The sequence below is a fragment of the Cydia pomonella genome, chromosome 7 (assembly GCF_033807575.1).
Source record: "Cydia pomonella isolate Wapato2018A chromosome 7, ilCydPomo1, whole genome shotgun sequence".
NCBI classification, from domain to species: Eukaryota; Metazoa; Arthropoda; class Insecta; order Lepidoptera; family Tortricidae; genus Cydia; species Cydia pomonella.
The window spans coordinates 12,758,998-12,775,152 of record NC_084709.1 but is presented as its reverse complement, the minus strand read 5'-3'; the positions used below and the strand labels follow the sequence as shown (position 1 = coordinate 12,775,152).

The window sequence follows — 16,155 nt, the reverse complement described above, 5'->3', positions numbered from 1 at the left end:
AATACTTAAATACATAGAAAACACCCATGACTCAGGAACAAATCAAATAGATGCCCTTACCAGGATTTGAACCCGGGACCATCAGCTTCGTAGGCAGGGTCACTACGAGTACCCACTCTAGGCCAAACCGGTCGTCAATAATGGTCTCCAACTCCAAAAACCTTTTTTTAATAGTTATTATTTTCGGAAATAATAGCTCCGTTAAAAAAAAATGTGCCCCCCCCCCTCTTTAAGTTAGAGGGGGGGGGGGGGTTCTAACTTTTGAACCATGGGCCCAAAAAAATATGAAAAAAATCGTGAAACAAAAGCTTAATAAATACTTTCAATGAAAACTATAGCGATAATAATCGGTTCATTTCTCGAACGGGATTAGTCTAATATTATTAGTGTGTTGCCATCGAGGCCCCAACGTCTGTTCTTCAAACCGCAGCCATTTTGGTGATGGGCAAGCTTTGTATGTATGTGTGCATATTAGCATGTTTTTAGGGATGTGTTTACACATTACAGTAAGTGGTGTGTGTATGTGTATTTTACATGTTCATTTTATAGCTGACGGTCATTCCACCACGATAGAACCGGCTGACGGTTTTTAAGTTTAAAACAGCATCTAAACTATCATCTGACAAAGTATCAGCCGGGAGGCGATGACTGACGAAATATGCTCCTGGCCCGCGGTCTATTGGGGCATCGTTGCTTTTTTGGCGGATCTCGCGGATATGTGGCGTCGTCGCCGAAATATCTTTATCGCTCATTTTAAACGAAACTTTTGCTATAGTTACTTTAAAAACAACAAAACAAACTCATTGTATACTTAAAACTAATTAAAAGATAAACTGTACGTCAATAGTAAGGTCATATTTTTGAAAAAAAATCATGTCGACTGGCAAATCATATTACTTTTTAGCAACCGGGGTTTTTACCTAATTTGAATCCGAATTTGCCAGTTATCCGATCGAAATCTTGACCAGCATTATTACCCTAGATAATGATTTCCTTGTATGGAGACTCACATTTTTTAAATATATATTTTATAATAATTGTTGCGAGAAATAACAGTAATAATAACGCGTAATTTCTGAAAGTTCAAAATGGTTCAAAATATGCATCTTCGTCGTCGGCGTCGCACCGAAATACGAAATCCAAGTAGTGAGGCCTCGTTATGCTTTAAAATGTACTGGAAGGGCTTTAAATTGATATTATATTGAATAGATTATTCAATATTTTAACCATTTATTAAATAAGCCATTGGGACATTTAATCTATGTGCGCACAGTAAAACTTTTTAACCGACTTCAAGATTTCAAAAGGAGCAGCATTCTAGCACTAACGATCACGGAGCAAAGCCTCGTACAGACAGACGAAACTATAAAGCATGTGCCAGACGGCAGACAACCACAGTTTCTCCTGACCTTGGTAGAAAAACAGTGGTTTTAAGCCATGTAGCAAGTGGTTGAAACCAAATTCTGCATGACCTTTAAACGCCCTTGGTAGACAGGCGTGCTCTGCCAAACATTGGTTTTGGGCTTGTTGTAAACCATGTAGACAGCCACGCTTCTACCCCGCTTCTACCATGGTCATCTTGCAGAAACTGTGGTTGTCTGCCGTCTGGCACATGCTTAAGGGTTCCTAATTGACTACGGAACCCCAAAAAGGAGGCGGGAAATAAAAATGAAAATCTGTAAAATAAAAACTGATTTATATAGGCACCTACACGTAGTATAATATTGCCTCATTGTTATTAAATAAGTGAAAGTGTTAGTTTAATCAGCATTACTGCAGTGCCCAAAATTAATATGTCTGAAGGTAAAGACTTCATGCCACTGCCTCTAGCGCCACGGACCTAGAAAAAATAGAGATATGTACTTATTAATAATCGTTTTGTTTAACTCGATATTTACTTACTTTTTGAAAGCCAATACACCGACATTCTAGAAATAAACCAAATTGGTATATTACCTTTCATTACTCTTAAATGTTAACGTTTTTAGTGAAAACGCCTTGGTCAAAACGAGTTTTCACCAATTAAAACTAGTTTTCTGGAACGCCTTGGTGAAAAGTAGTTTTAAGGGTATAGTTAAAAGGATTCTTCTGTTACAAATACATTTCGCAAAGTAGGCTTTTGTCTGTGGCAGAATACCATGAAAACTAGTTTTAACTAGGGAAAACGCGTTATCAAGAAATACGGGTTTTCACGGTAACATATGTAATATTATACATTGACTGGACACATGACACATTCTGCTAAGAGTAACTGAGAAAGGCATAGATATATAGTCTGCCAAGCCATTTCCGTCAGTATAAAAAAGCGGCAAATTTAAAAATAATATGCACGAATGGTTTTCGTCCCATAGGAAATTTGGTTTTTGCGCCTTTTTCTACTGGCAAAGTTGTTTGACCTATATGTTATTTACTTAGTTATTTGTTCCTCTTAGCAGAAAGATGACAGAAAAAGTGCCCGGCAAAAAGGTGGATATAATTATTAATTAACCAATTAAAAACTGGCTTGATCCGTCCCTTATCGTTCTGAACTTTTGACCTCAAATGTCTAATGAATTCGTTTCGTTTTAGCTAGGATCTCTACTAGGTATATTTCGTTTTTATTTTTAACATTAGAATAGAGAAAAGGGTAAACAATCTTGACATGTATTTTTATTGTAAAACGCGTTTACAAATTAGTAGTATTACATTTACATATGAAAGCAAAATTATGTAAATAATCGTAAATGATTCATAATTTGCCGTGACTTATTTTTCAAAAGAGTTTTTTCAATAAAAAGACGCGTCAAGATCGCTTATCTTCTTTAAAAAGCGGCCAAGTGTGAGTCGGACTCGCCCATGAAGGGTTCCGTACCATTTATGACGTATTATAAAAAACTACTTACTAGATCTCGTTCAAACCAATTTTCGGTGGAAGTTTGCATGGTAATGTATATCATATCATGTTACAGGGGGGAGGGGACACATTTTTCCACTATGGAAGTGTCTCTCGCGCAAACTATTCAATTTAGAAAAAAATGATATTAGAAACCTCAATATCATTTTTGAAGACCTATACATAGATACCCCACACGTATGGGTTTGATGAAAAAAAATGTTTTTTTTTTAATTTTATGACGTATTAAAAAACCTACTTACTAGATCTCGTTCAAACCAATTTTCGGTGGAAGTTTGCATGGTAATGTATATCATTTTTTTATTTATTTTTCATTCTGTTATTTGAGAAGTTACAGGGGGGGGGGGCACATTTTACCACTTTGGAAGTATCTCTCGCGCAAACTATTCAGTTTAGAAAAAAATTATATTAGAAACCTAAATATCATTTTTGAAGACCTATCCCTAGATACTCCACCCGTATGGGTTTGATGAAAAAAGTTTTTTTGAGTTTCAGTTCTAAGTATGTGAACCCCCAAAATTTATTGTTTTTTTTAATTATATTTTTGTGTAAAAATCTTAATGCGGTTCATAGAATACATCTACTTACCAAGTTTGAACAGTATAGTTCTTATGGTTTCGGAAAAAGGTGGCTGTGACATAATCTACATGACGAATCTCTAAGGGTTCCGTTTTTTGCCGTTTGGCTACGGAACCCTAAAAAACGGATCATAGGGCCATAAAAAATATTACAGAACTAAATTTCCATAGATAAATCTAACCATCTCTTTTTTAGGGTTCCGTACCTAAAGGGTCAAGCGGTACCTACCCTATTACTGAGATTCCGCTGTCCGTCCGTCCGTGCGTCCGTCTGTCACCAGGCTGTATCTCATGAACTGTGATAATTAGCTAGTTGAAATTTCTACAGATTATGTATTTCTGTTGCCGCTATAACAACAAATACTAAAAACAGAATAAATAAATATTTTATTTCCAATCTCGAGGTTCTCATCTAATCACCGATGTTAAGCATACGTCGAGCGGGGTCAGTACTTGGATGGGTGACCGTTTTTATAGATAATGAATACGGAACCCTTCCTGTGCGAGTCCGACTCGTACTTGGCCGATTTTTCTTTCAGTCTTGTTTCAGGTCTGTCGGTTCATATTTTGTTAGTTTACACTGAAATACACTGCACTTAAAAATGTATATTAGTCGAGTACAGAAATTATTAAATAAAATTACATTAAAATTATAAACAAATTAATCTCAATATATTGCTATGTATTCCTATTAGCTGCATGCTGCATTGTTACGTTGAGTAAATATTAAATATCACGTAGTACAACTTCTGTTAGTTTATCATATCGAATTAAATTAATTGGCTTGAATATTCTTGGCTAATAAAATGCCATAGGTATTGTGGTTGTTTACATTTTGTTAAATACCTAAAGAAATACAGTATATCAAATCGCCGGCGCGCACGCCTGCGCCTATTTTTTGTTGTTAAATATTTTATTATTAAGTGCAAATTTATTATGGTACGAGTAACAAAAAATTTACCTTTTGTTTGTTTATTGATCTCACCACTACTGCTGATATGAGTTTTTTTTTTCTATTTTTGTGTGAAAATCTTAATGCGGTTCATAGAATACATCTACTTACCAAGTTTGAACAGTATAGCTCTTATAGTTTCGGAAAAAAAGTGGCTGTGACATAATCGGACAGACAGACGGACATGACGAATCTATTAGGGTTCCGTTTTTTTGCCATTTGGCTACGGAACCCTAAAAAGGTCGAAAACCAGAAACCCAGCAGAAACCCTAATTAGAGGTTTGACATACCGAAATGAAGCTATACCCGTGACACGTTTAAAAACTTGGACGTATGTACATTTAAAAATAACTTTGGAATTGAGATCCTTCGCATTTTTTAAGTCCGCAAAGCTGCGTTTCCACCAGACATATACCAGGATGCGAAGCGAGGGATGTGTTTGTTAGGAACCAATAGAAGCACTTCATTTACCTATCCTCGCTCAGCGTGAAGTAATTCTATTGGTAGTCTTAAACAGGCTGAAAAACATATTATCCTAGAAAATCGTTTTTTTTAGTATAGGAAGAAAAATCTGAATAAATACTTACTTTAGCCTTTAGTTGGCATATATTGGCTGTTATATTAAATCCGCGGATGATGCTCTTTTTGCATCCTAAGAACTCAGGTGCCATATGCTTTTCTGACAAAATAGTTTCCACACATTCTCGTACCTTTACTGAATTTATACATTCTTGATCCTGAAACATATTATGGTTTATTTTTACTAGCGCAGTTGTCACATTGGTTCGGATCCGCACGCCGCTCCTGTGTGTGAGCGAGACATCGCTATGTATTCGCTTATAGCATCTTTGCATACAAACTTCTATATATCAAATATGGGTCTTCAATAAACGGGGGGGGGGGGGGGGGGGGGGGGGGCACTTTTATCTGCAGCTGACTGTAAATGATAAGAAAGTCCGCTCACGCTGGCACACAGGCGAAGCGCGCAGATCCGCGTATAAAAATATGCGGATCTGTATCATAAATACATACTTAGGCGGCTAAGGCCGCTTGTAGACGTCCGGTGTTTTCACGGGACAATTGTCCGTATTGGGCGACGATGTCTTGTTTTCTTGGGTGTAGCTGTCAGTAGCCACATACAAAACTAGACGTAGTCGCGTAACACAGTCCGTTGTTCGACGAAAACACCGGACGTCTACTAGCCTATGAAGACCACCTAAATAAAATAATTACTGTGCAGGTCCCCATTTTCTAAAGGCAAGGAATTACTTTCATGGTAGGTTATTGTTGGTGTTATGTGGGTTATTCCACTTTTTTACCACCAAGTTGTGAATTACTACTGGGATTTTTATTCCCACCTTTTACCTCTGGTAACTACTGGGTAAAAAAATCTCACTAGTTACCACCAACTCGGTTTGGTTATTATTTATTAAAGCACTCTTTATTTATACTTTACTATTTCTACGGTTTTTATTAGTCTAACGCTAACCAAATTTTGGTGGTAACTACTGGGAAAAATAATCCCACCTTTTACTACTGGGATTTTTTTTTCCAGTGATAAAAGGTGGGAAAAAAATTCCAAATAGTTACCACTGGTAACAACTTGGTGGTAACTATGGGAATAACCCGTGTTATGTTGGTAATTAAGCGCGTTTGTTTTACCTCGGACGTCCACGACAAAGACACGTCCTAAGAGAATAAAAAATATATATGCATGACACGAATATATATGCATGACACGTCGTCGCGTCACGCTTTAAACATAACAAAATTCGTATTACATTGTATTGTACGTGTAGAATAAACTAAGTGTACTAAAAATCAAAACGCAAGATATTTTTAAAAGTTGCTGAACAAAAGGTCAGCCTACAGTTTTATTATTGCTCCTGTTACAGGCCACACCTACATTATTTGCATACCTACATTACTTTAAGTTTCGGTTGGCGATTAGTACGATTACTATTACTATAAACGATGTCAAAATACCTATGCTGAACTTATAATTATGTACCTCGAATCGTAAGGCGCGTGTGCCATTACGTCCAAAATGATTTTTCGCGTCGTCAGCTGTAAGCTGAGGTTTAAATCCAAGTACCTTGTTGACGCATTCAATTAACTTTTGATCCATTCCATCCTTAAAGGTGCCTAAAAGAATATATGTAAAAAGATTATACACTTGTAAATTATTATAATGTGTGTCGAGTGAGGTACGAGGTACGTGACTTTGCAGAATCCGGAGTATGTAATGCGAGTCTGCGAGTGATTAAGGGCGCTTTAAATTAGACATACATTATCGTGGTTGTCCATAGTCTACGGTAACGGTCGTCGTTCCGTTTCAGTCTCAGAAAAACTCGTCCGCAGCTTTGCGCGCAATTATAGTACAGCCTTTGGACGTGGTCGACCACGGTAACGAGACGATTTTATCTCTACAACAATGCAGGGGACCAAATTGGACGAGAGTGAGATTGTATACGGTGTATTCCCATTTGTCCTAGCCTGGCACAGGAATAGACGCTCCTTATAAATCATTCCCATTATTCCCCGCCTCATGTGTGGCGGCGGTCACGTGGAGAGCGGATCAATGGGAATACACCTTGTATGTGGTCGCTTTTATATTGTCGTGGATGGTAACGGTAAAACGTGACGTAACCGTGGACGCTAACGATAAAGTAAAAGCGCCCATAGTCTATATTAAACTTGCTCGCAAAGCCTAAAGGACACCTATAGTGCCCCCGCCAAGACGAGCCAAGGGAAGCGCAGGGGCACTACCTACCTTTTCTCGAAGCGCTTCGCTATTTTTTTGTACCCCTATTACTTGGGTTTGGATTATACCAAATAAAGAAAATTCTTCGGATATAACATCAATAGTGGATTTATTAAACAAATAAAGTTTCAATTATATAGCCCTCCCGCTCTAATAAAAAAACCGATTTCATCACTCACTCACTCACTGATGGTCATCAAAATTTTTAGGGTACTTCCTAAAGTCTTAGAAAGGTCAAATTTGGTATGTAAGCTAGTATTAGTACACAAACAACAAAAAACCATAAACTTAGAACCTTTACCGCTCAACCCCTTATACTAGGGGATAGAAGTTCAGAAGATTTTAAATTCTTCAAAATTAAATTTGATATACATAGACCTGAAATTTGATATAAGGACTCTTTTTTTTATAAATACAAAAATACATATTTCAGGATTTTTGTGTAAATGGATGGAAGATTATTGTCATAAGCAACTTACAAAAAGAAGTGAAATTCCACCAAAATCATGTTCATGTAAAATGTTGCCAAGATGATTCCATATGGCTCGCATTGTCAAAAAGTTATCAAATCTTATGTAGAGCCAAGCTTCTAACTAACTCTACGTGCCCTAAGTCTACAAGCCCTTACTTCAAACTCTACACCTTAATTCAAAATATGTGGCTACGGCCATGTTTCGCTCCGTCACATGGGCATAAGGTGAAAAATGTGTTCACTGTACATAATTTTTCTGTCATACAAATATGTAGTTCTTGTACTGCCTATAAATAATCATGAGTTTATTGTAAGAAAAAAATAGGCACATAGATACGTGGTTAAGAGCCTGTAATTAGTCTTAAGTTAATTGGTTCCATTGTGTTACGAAAATTAACAATGTAAATTGTTTGTTATCGAATTTCTTGCACAATTAATTCTCACAGATGAGCACCGATTCACCAGCATAGCAAATCTCTCATGTGTCAAGATCCTGATCACAGGCATTCTATAATCTGAAACGGAAATAGGTACTTACACTGTTCTCCCTTTATTTCATTGTACAGTTTGAGCAACACAGAAGTCCCTTCGGTGGTCGTGTTCGAGTTAATGGGTTCTTCGTTACATAATTTTAAAGTTTGTACAAAACCACGAGAATCTAGATCATAGATTTCAATAAAATGGTCAAGTTTTTGGCAAGATCTGAAACCAATTAAAATATTATTTACTTACTTATTGAACATAAAGAAAAGATTACAAAAAATACGTACCTACTTAAGATTACTTGAGATTACTCACGTTTATTACAGTATCGACATTATTACAACTAATAAAATAGGTAACAAAATTAAAGTATATATTAGGTTTTTTGACGAAACTTGAGATGAATAATTTTGCTGTCAGATGAAACCTGTGCTGTGGGTTGTGACAAATCAAGCATTTGCATTCAAAAAGTACCATACGATAATGTGGAACTACTGATGAAAACCAGACGGAATAGAACTCTACAACGACGCGTATTTTACGATTGTCTGCTTTGTCGTTAGTAGCTTATTAGGTAGTAGAATTTGTTAGCGCCATATCGGATTCCAGGTGTGCTTCTGACCAAAGCAACCAAGGGACCAAAGTACAAGTTAAGAAGTGCAGTCATTAAGATTTGAAACTAAAGGGCTGTTTTTTTATTTAATAATGTTTACATGTGTCAAAGAGAGAGAGAGTATACCATCAATATACTTATTTAAAGTTAAAATTTAACTTTATTCCGTTTAATAAAATTAGTTGAGTAAGCCCTTCTAGCCCTTTCGTGTTCCTAGTACTGTCTCCCAGCATTATTATACTATTGATGTCACATGAATCTTTCATTCAATCATAATTTCATGATAATGATTCCACTGTGAATGATACAATTGTAAATATCAATACCTATGCTATGAGTTAACTGAGCTGGCGGTCGATATTTATTTCCTTCCTTGTAAAATACGAATCATATAAGCAATGAGCCATTTAAATTATTTCCTCATTTTAATCGACATATTAAATTAATATTTTATAATATAATATGAATTATTACATACTTATAATGTTATTCAAAGATAGAACTAACACCATTCAATTCATGGCAGGAAACAACAAAACCTGCTTTATGTGAAGTTTAATGGCTTCTCTACACGATGGGCCATCATACTGGCCCACTAAGATGGGCCAGCGTGTAGAGAGGGTAGTGGTGTCGGATGACTTATGGCGCGGCGGGATGGCGATGGGACGGCCACGGTGTCGCTTTTTCGTCCGCACATCACAGATAGTGGGCCAGCGATGGTGCGTACGCATCTACACGTGGCCCATTCCATAGTGCGTGCTCTCAAACATCGCGTGGCCATCTTGCTGGTCCAGTGCTGGGCCATTGCGGAGAAGAGCCATTAACCATCGTATGGCCATCTCGCTGGTCCAGCGCTGGACCATCGTGTAGAGGAGCCATGAGAGCAAATCGAGCAATATGGATATTTTCATGGATAAGACACTTGTTTCTTTGTAAGGAGTTGGGTTGGCTAGCAAGCCGCGAGAAAAGTGTAAGAGATGGCAGTCCAAAATGGCCAGATTATAATTTAAATCCGTAATAAACACCATTAATTCAATTAATTCAAATCTAAAATCCCTTTTTGAACACTCCTTCATCTGTCTGTCCTTCGGCCGTCCGTCAGAGATATGTTGCTCGGAGCAAACTACTGGACCGATTGAGTTGAAACATGGTAACACACATTTAGGTATACATACTTACACATATACAAATACACAAAGTCTTTGTACTTAAATATATAGCTAGCTATATAATAAGAAAACTCTATAAATATATAAATAAAAAGGTTTTACTAATTATATATGCAAGCGACACATCAAACGTAACGTAAGGGCTAGTTGTGAAAATCTCAAACATATACAGTGTGTCCCTAGCAATTGGACAAAGCCGAAATGTACATATGCATTAGGGTATTTAGAACCAGTGTACAAAGTATCATAACAACCGGTGTAGCGGTTTCGAAGAAATTAACAAATTACCATTTTTAGGGTTCCGTAGCCAAATGGCAAAAAACCCTTATAGATTCGTCATGTCCGTCTGTCTGTCCGATTCTGTCACAGCCACTTTTTTCCGAAACTATAAAAGCTATACTGTTCAAACTTGGTAAGTAGATGTATTCTATGAACCGCATTATGATGTTTACACAAAAATAGAAAAAAAAACAATAAATTTTGGGGGTTCCCCATACTTGACTGAACTGAAACTCAAAAAATCTTTTTTCATCAAACCCATACGTGTGGGGTATCTATGGATAGGTCTTTAAAAATGATATTGAGGTTTCTAATATAATTTTTTTCTAAACTGAATAGTTTGCGCGAGAGACACTTCCAAAGTGGTAAAAAGTGTGTCCCCCCCCCCCCCCCCCGTAACTTCTAAAATAACAGAATGAAAAATCTAAAAAAAATATATGATATACATTGCCATGCAAACTTCCACCGAAAATTGGTTCGAACGAGATCTAGTAAGTAGTTTTTTTTTAATACGTCATATAAATTTAAAAAAAAAATTTTTTTCATCAAACCCATTCGTGTGGGGTATCTAAGAATAGGTCTTCAAAAATGATATTTAGGTTTCTAATATCATTTTTTTCTAAACTGAATAGTTTGCGCGAGAGACACTTCCAAAGTGAAAAAAAAGTGTCCCCCCCCCTGTAACTTCTAAAATAACGGAATGAAAAATCTAAAAAAAATATATGATATACATAACCATGCAAACTTCCAACGAAAATTGGTTTGAACCAGATCTAGTAAGTAGTTTTTTTAATACGTCATAAATGGTACGGAACCCTTCATGTGCGAGTCCGACTCGCACTTGGCCGCTTTTTACTTTGGAGCAGCCTGTATGTGTTAGTACCTCCTAAGGTAATATCCTCAAAGAATTGTGAACCTTATGCGAATCTTTTTTATTTATGACACTAATAAGATTCTGACTTTTGAAAAATGTCATCAGTATCAAATATTTCGAACAAATTGTCAAAAACACTGCCAAAGATTAACACAGAGTGTTTCTTTTTGTTGTCGATTATTGCAAATAACTTTTGTTCCAAATTTTTTTTTTTTCTTTTGTTCTAATTAAAAATATATAACGTCAGAGCATTCCTGAGAAGTAACCCTACGTGGGATTTCAGGGTTTGTCAAATGGCTAAGGTCAACCTGTATATAATAACTAGCGACCCGCCCCGACTACGCATGGGATAGCAAATTATACATTTACCCCCTTATTAATAAACGTGTACTAAATTTACGATGCCGCTGATCATCGTTTGTCCCTTTCCATCATACCAATACGTCGGAAAGGGACAAACGATGACCAGCGGCATCGTAACTTTAGTACACGTTTATGAATAAGGGGGTAAATGTATAATTTGCTAACCCTCCCTCAAGAATCACTCTTATCGATAAGTGAAAATCGCATGAAAATTCGTTCAGTTAGTTTTCGAGTTTATCGCGAACATACATACATACAGACAGACGCGGCGAGGGACTTTGTTTTATAACTTTATAAGATGTAGTTATTATTTTTATACCTGCCTAATTTAAGGTGAGGTTCCTACCAAAACCACTAAAGCTAAAATTTAAAAAAATGCAGAAAAATATTATAAATTTAACAACTCGTTATAATAAAGTAACCAACCTATTTATAATAAAGTAAAAACTGAATACGATACTTACGAAAGAAGTACTGCTGGTACTGTTGGTGTTGTGGGTGTTGATAATGTGGTGGGTAGTGCGGGGTTCGTGATTATGGGTTCGGCCAATGCTGTAGAGAACAAAAACAGTAAATGTTAATTGTCAATGAATTAAACTTGTAGAATTTCTTTTTATAAAATGTGATTCGGTGCAAACAGCTTTTCATTTATGTACATACCACATACTTCGTTAGCCACATTTATTAATGTGGTTACGTCCATCGATCTAAATAAATAATAATAAATAAGTATATCTGTATTTATAAGAAATAAGTGTGTACTTACTGTATAATAATAAATCAATCTAACTAAGCAATAAAAAATGTGTACTATGTGTGTGTAAATAATGACTGTCCGAAAGGACATAATGGGGCATATAGTTATTATTTGGACCGAATAAGACGCCAATTGGTTTACGTAAAATAAATAAACACAAAAAATGTACCTAGATTCTGATATGTCACGCCGAAAAGTTCACCAGTTATGAATTTGCCCTATAATAAATAACTTGGTAATAGTTGGTAATCGGTCAACTCGGGTCAATGTGAAATCTTAAAGGTTTTATGCAACTGACCATCGATGGACCTTGTTATTGCATTTTTTATTGTCATATTAAAATATTACTTTAGACGTACTTTACTAATAACTGGCGAGTTTTATAGACTTTAAAAAACTACTTACCGAACGTAGCTGTGCTAGCTATGCTAACGACAGCAAAAATAAGTGTCCTAGTCCTAGTACGAAACATCCTGGCTCGAGCAGGCCACGGCACAAAATGACGACCGCTTATCCTGGACATTTACACTTATCCGCAACATTTTATTGAATATAGTTTCCGTAAGTTATGTATACGCTGAGTTTTAGCCCATATACGGTAATATGAGGGAAAAACTAACGTAAATACCATAAAAGGAAAAATATAAACTTTACGCAAGTACAAAGAAGTTGCAATGAATGCGCGCGTCAAAATCCGAACGAATTGTATAAATATTCCAATGAAATTTACCTTACAATTTTCTGCTTAGTGAGTATAATTATATGTACTATCTACCGGAAGCTAATGCTAAAATATTCATTGCCTGAGTTATGGGGTTTTTACTCAGATCATAGAAAGGGTTTTTACATACATCCTTTCGCCGAAGACAGCTGGATTTTTTTTAAACTGACATATAAGACTGTAATTTTTATTATTATGAATATTTTAGTTTAAGTTATGTATGTTGTTAATTTATAAAATTGTGATTCATTTTATAACATAAGAAGACCTTTTTAATAACAAAACTTCCGGGAGACACAGACATTAAATATGTTAAAACGGGTTACTCACGTATTTAACTCGACAAGTTTCACTCCGTACCGATGAGTGTGTCAGAGAGGTTTTCGACTTACAATACGTGAGTGACCGTTTTAACATATAGGCCAGCAAACGAAGGAAAAAACGGGGAAATAATTCATGTATAGGCGAATTTTGCTATAGTTGTAATGGAAGTAAAGGTGCCTTATATAACATACTGAAAGTACTGATGGATGGCGGTGTTAGCGCTACCCCCATCCATTGGGTACGTACGGGTTTAATTTAAAGGTTTAAAGGGAACCTTTCTTGTAGGCAATTTTATATAGATTATTTGCGCGAAAGAACACTTTTTGCTATGGGCCACTGTTTACGAGTTATTTACGAAACTAAAATAAACCTAGTTGACCACGGAACCCTAAAAAGGGACCTTTAAAATCATGCGCCCACAAACTTTTATAGGCACGCACAAAGAATTTGAGGACTTCAACCTAATTCTGTCTTTGACTCACTCTAACTCTAACATTATTATTCCCTTTATTTATTTTTGATCTTAGGCTAGGTCATTTATAATATGAATATAAAAGTAAAATATAAAAACACTTACAAAACAATACAAAATATATATAAACACATTATAAAAAACCTAACCTAGGGTGCCGCCAGCATTATTATTATTATTATTTTTCTCTTTATTTTGGCACAAACAGTTATTACAAAAGAGTTACATTTGTCTTATAATACATATAATATTGACAATACAGTGCCGAAAACGTTATAGATTATAGTTATTAATTTTGTTGCAATGGACCTGAATTAACCCATTCATGGCCACGAACCACGAAGCGTACACAACACGCCGGGCCACCATACAAACCGTTTTCAGCTAAAACGTGTGACTCAGCTTATGGGTCTCGGGGCCTGGCGCGAACGTCAAAGAAATTGCCGCTTATGAATCCGGTCCGTTGGACAATATTATGCAACATTTTTACTAACCAACTGTTTACTGTTCATATTAATATATATATATATATATATATATATATATATATATATATATATATATATATATATATATATATATATAAATCGTGACTAAATATAATTTCCCATGTTACTCTAAAATACATCCTAATAGAGGGGATGGGGTGAATCATTTCTTGAGTTTTTGTCAAAAATACCACGTTAAAGATAATACCGCCGTTAAATCCGCCGCCGCCCAGGTGCATCCATTGTTTATTGTCCAAGTGTCTCCGATAATCTTACATGTGGCCGGTCATGAACTTTGTTTTGGTAAACGTCATTATAATATAAACAATAGAGCACTTAAAATGTATTATAGTACTTATTACCACGAAAATGTTTAGAAAAAATCTTTTCTTTTAAATATTTCTCACACACTATTGCGATAATACAATATACCATTTAGTTGGTGACTGTTTAAGCCGCCCTGTTTTTATAATGAAACAAAAAAAATTGGCATGGTAATAAGTTTGGTCCTTAGAAATGTTGCTTGCTACCATCCAAACAGTAATCCATTGTAAAAAGGTACAATTTGCAACGAGTTTCGTCATGAAATAAGCTTTGAAACCAAGTTATAAAGTTTATTTTTGCGTGCTATGAAGATATGTGTAGTTTTTACAATTAGCGCCAGGCCACGGTGACCCATACCTTGAGTCATGTCAATAACTTCAGGCATAAATATATTTTTGATATTTTTGAAATGTAGATTTATCCATTTGCTTGGGACACGTATGTATCTCGAATTTCAGAATATTTACTATATTACACTTCCAGTAAACCAAACTTGAATATTCTAGACCCTGTTTCACTAAAAAAAAACATGTTTACAATTATGTTTTTCAACATGCCTTATAAAGATGGTTGTTAGCTCAAATTATACTTATATTATTTCGTCATATTACGTTTTGTTTATGTTTAAATTGGAATTTATTTACGACTCACATGTGAGTCACGGGCCCTGCGCGACTGTTTGAACATGACCCATACGCTGAGTCACGGGCCCTGAATGGGTTAACTTAACTGACAAGAAGGGTACCCAACTGTCCGACTCCAATTTGATTCATTTTGATATATGTTATAGAGTAGTCTAAAATAACGGACACGTATTTTTTTTTAGCTGCCCAAACTCAACCTGTTAGGAGAAAATGGCCTTCAAAGTACTAAAAAGTTACTAAATCTTCTCACTCCTATAGAAAGTGATGCTCAAGCAACTTGCTAGTTAATGGCTGGTTTGAGTATATGTTTGAAAGCAGCAAAAAATAATGAGCACGTGTTTTGTTATATCTGCTTAAACTCACGTTTTCCTAAAAAAATACCTGTCTTTATGTGTAACTTTAGCGATAAGATATTATAAAACTTCGAATGTCGATTATTGGGTTTTGAACACACACGTGCCTACTAAATTAACGTCTATAATGTAAATACTTACAGTCAGCAATAAATTTCCTTTATTATTTTAAATTATGATCAATGTAATATCTTCATATACATTTCGTTAAACCAGATAGTACATAACAGTGGTAGTAAAATTCTTTGGAACCGTAATACGAACAGCGCGATGTTGGGGCGTTTTTGGATCCAAATTAGTACGCGTGAGTGTCCAAGAAGAGGGTAGAGTTGTAGTTGAAGTCTCTGTAGTTTCGGTCTCCTCGTATTCTCGAAGCATATTCTCGTTGTCGAGGAACATGACACCAGTCCCCGACTCCGGATCGTCAACATCAAGCGCAAGGTTCCCGCCTCGCAAGTCCTCGGCAAAACCCCGGGGCCTTGATGTTTTAACACTTGCAATTTTAGCGTAACCGATGTTGTAGAATACCTTGTCCAAAAATCCGGTCCATCGAAATATGAAGAAGAGAAGTGCGAAAGCTAATGCCGTCATAATACAGTCACCTGAACCTCTGTTCACAGGGCATATACCCC

General features: G+C 35.9%; 1 protein-coding gene across 1 annotated transcript; it reads right to left on the bottom strand.

The window, feature by feature from the left end:
* Positions 1–1,677: 1,677 nt before the first annotated feature.
* LOC133519856 (uncharacterized) lies at positions 1,678–12,762 on the bottom strand. The gene is made up of 6 exons (XM_061853999.1): positions 12,603–12,762; positions 11,905–11,992; positions 8,198–8,361; positions 6,435–6,568; positions 5,011–5,160; positions 1,678–1,840 (listed from the first exon to the last, which is right to left on the bottom strand). The coding sequence occupies exons 1-6, from the start codon at positions 12,718–12,720 to the stop codon at positions 1,739–1,741; spliced, it is 756 nt and encodes a 251-aa protein (XP_061709983.1). The 5' UTR covers positions 12,721–12,762; the 3' UTR covers positions 1,678–1,738.
* Between the last annotated feature and the right edge of the window lie 3,393 nt (positions 12,763–16,155).

Excerpts from the sequence above, each read along its gene's own strand:
- LOC133519856 (XM_061853999.1), bottom strand. The coding sequence starts at position 12,720 with ATGTCCAGGATAAGCGGTCGTCATTTTGTGCCGTGGCCTGCTCGAGCC. Across the intron at positions 6,569-8,197 it reads TGAAATAAAGGGAGAACAGT|GCACCTTTAAGGATGGAATG; the intron begins GTAAGTACCTAT and ends ATATTCTTTTAG. Across the intron at positions 5,161-6,434 it reads CACGCGCCTTACGATTCGAG|GATCAAGAATGTATAAATTC; the intron begins GTACATAATTAT and ends AATATGTTTCAG.